General features: G+C 35.9%; 1 protein-coding gene across 1 annotated transcript; it reads right to left on the reverse strand.

Moving 5' to 3' along the window:
* Positions 1–985: 985 nt before the first annotated feature.
* LOC133180361 (protein FAM133-like) lies at positions 986–1792 on the reverse strand. The gene has a single exon (XM_061314904.1). The coding sequence runs from the start codon at positions 1790–1792 to the stop codon at positions 986–988; it is 807 nt and encodes a 268-aa protein (XP_061170888.1).
* Positions 1793–3029: the final 1237 nt, after the last annotated feature.

Here is a 3029-nt window from a genome sequence, read left to right on the forward strand (position 1 = left end):
GAGTGGAATTGTTTTCACCCGGGAAAATACCTTTATTGACCAGGGTCATCATAGCTGCTGTGTCAACAACTGCTGTTGTTTGATGGCCATGGACAACAAAAGGAATCTCCAGAGTCAAACCTTTTGAATTTTCATTGACATTGACTTGAAGATTCTGACCTTTTTCTTCATTAACCAGACTACGGTCAACTAGACTGGTTACCTGGAGTTTAAATTTTCTGAAGAAATTGGGGAGTTAGCTGAGGATTATGATATTGTTGGAGTAGACCTATATGGACTTGGTGTTCTGTATTTAAACTTGAAGGGAGATGGAGATCTAGAATTGCTAAATGTTTGATTTGACTTGTTCTGTATTGTTGAATTTTGAGTGCTTTTGAATGGACTGTTGGATCTGAAGGTTGACCATAATTTATGGGACTGTTTGACCTTGACCTAGATTGAAATTTTGGTGCATTTCTTAGAGCCCCACCATTGGAAAATTTGTCATCTAATGTTTGCTTAATACTGAAGACCATATCTGTAAGTTTTGAAATTTTGTCTTCCATTTGTTCTAACTTTTTGGTTTGTTGCATTGGTGATGGTTCAAATGAAACTTGTCTGTGATAGTAGGACTTGCTAGCACCATAAACAGCTTGCTGGTTAGCAATTGAAGTCCTCATAAAGTCTAGAGCTTCATGGATGTCTTTGGGATTCTTTTCCATAACTGTCCTAGCAGCTTCTTTATCTCTGCACCCTCTAAGGAAATTTTCTGTTGAAATTTGGTTGACTGCTTTCTTGCCCGATTCTTTGTAACCATCAATGGTGATGAAGTGAACTCTTTGTGCAAATTGTTGGAGTGATTCATCCTCATGTTGTTTCATGTACTGCAGCTTGCGTCTAGCTGAGATAGGGTTCTCTTTGGTATTGAATCTCCTGCTCATTTCCTTCTTGATCTTTTTGTAACTGTCTAGGTTAAGCTTACAGACATATTCGAAAGCTTGTCCATCTAAGCTACTAACAATTTGTCAGTACGCTTCTTTTTTCCCCAATCATGCCTGTCAGCTACCCTTTCAAATTGTGTGATGAATGTATCCCAACTGATTTTTCCATCACCACTAAATGTTTGTAATTTTGATGTTGGACTGCGACTTTTTTGTCTGTGTCTGCGTCGGTGATGGTGTCTGTCATAGTCAGAGTCACTACTGGAGGAGGAAGATGATGATGACAGTGAAGATGAGGAGGAGGAGGAGGAGGAGGATTGATACCTTGTTTTTCTATGATATTTCCTACCTCTTGTGTTTTCATCATATGTGTTGTCAAACATGTTTGATTTTGAGTGAATATGTGTGTCTTTTGTATCATGTATTTTGCTTTTTCTGTTTTGTTTTGTTTCTGATTGTTTTCTGTCAGATGGTTTTCTTGTGTATATGCTATCTGCTGGCATTGCACCTAACCATTTTCTCTGTTGGGCTTCTTGTTCTAATGCAAACTCTGCTTTCTTTCTTCTCTCTCTCTCAGCTTGCAATTCCTCTTCCTGTCTCTCTAATTTCACATTCAACTCTCTCATGCTAGTATCAAGATCTCTCATATCATAGAACAAATCTGACTGTAAGCTAGTAGCTCCCCCAAAGGAAACTATTTGATTTTCTTCCCATTTTTTCCATTGTTTTTCTGGTACATCTGTATATTTACCAAGGATATTTGCATTTAACTCGTATCTTTTCCTAACCCCTATTACATCAGTAATGATGCGATGATCTAGGATCTTTGACATTTCAAATTCAGAAGCTGTTTGCATGTTGATTGGAGCCATTGTGAAATCGGTAATTTATCAAAGGGGGAAAAATACCACCAAGGAAAAGGAAACTAGTTGTGTAAACAACCAGTGATTGTAAAATGAAATAAATTGTTCAACCAAATATTCAGTAAAGAAAAATAATAAATCGAATTGTGTTTTGTTTTGAATTTGGCGCCAAACGCTCAGTGACGACGGTAAACAATGTAAACTTCACTTGATCAGAAAAAAATATAACCAGTTTATCCTCGTCGCCAATGTTGTATAATTCTATATAATTTGTACAATTATTCTTACCAAGGGTAAAATGGCCTCAAACCCGAAAACACCGGACAGGACGGAGATACGTCTGCACTCCTCAGTGTCGGATAAAGGAAAGGCACTAAAAATAGGTGATCTGTAATCACATAGACCACAGACCAAACCCCGAACCCGATATAAATAAACGTATTTATACTACAGCAGCATCATAAATTAGGCTAAAATTTGGAAGGTTTCAATTTCAAGCCCATGCAGTTAAACTAATATCAATGGTTACAAGGAATATTTTGCTGTGGAAATAGTAATTAAAACAATATGTAAGAAACATGCAATTATAGCAATACTTTGAGAAGACAGTGAAAAAAAAATCAAGAAACACCAGTTTCAATGTGCAATAAATATAGACTTTTTTCAGTGGTTGGCACCATAGCTCTCTTGTCATTCATCTAATTTTTTTTAGACCAGCCAGGTGCAGATCTGCAGGTACCCACCCACTGAAAAAAATAATCTTAAACCTAGCTATTTTGATTCAGTATTTCATTTTTTGAAACTTTGGTTACCAATACTGACTTTTTATATTTCAGGAAAAGCACAAGCCATTAAGATTACCAATAGGATGACTGAATTACAGTTACGCCGAAAAACGGTACAAACAGGTTAAAAATACAGTAAAAAAGCGAACTAAGATAGATAAGATAAGATAAGATAAGCTTTATTTAAAGTCAGTTTGGTAGTTAAAAAGACAACACAAGCTCTAATGAGCTTTTGACTGACATTATTAACATATACATAACAGTAAAATTACATAACAGTAAAACAATGAAACATGCAGCACTATAAACATAGAATTACTTGTAACAGTACAGCACGCAGTCACATTAAGAAAACACACCAGATAAAATACATACATATACAGATAAACAAACAGTACAGCACACAGTCACATTAAGAGAACATATCAGATAACATATGTAAGACACACAAGTACAGACAC

This window comes from Saccostrea echinata, unplaced genomic scaffold (genome assembly GCF_033153115.1).
Source record: "Saccostrea echinata isolate AGI-Se365-2 ecotype Australia unplaced genomic scaffold, CSIRO_AGI_Sech_v1 ptg000006l, whole genome shotgun sequence".
Classification (NCBI taxonomy): domain Eukaryota; kingdom Metazoa; phylum Mollusca; class Bivalvia; order Ostreida; family Ostreidae; genus Saccostrea; species Saccostrea echinata.

Bases quoted from the DNA above. Each gene is read 5' to 3' on its own strand.
- LOC133180361 (XM_061314904.1), bottom strand. From the start codon at position 1,792: ATGGCTCCAATCAACATGCAAACAGCTTCTGAATTTGAAATGTCAAAG.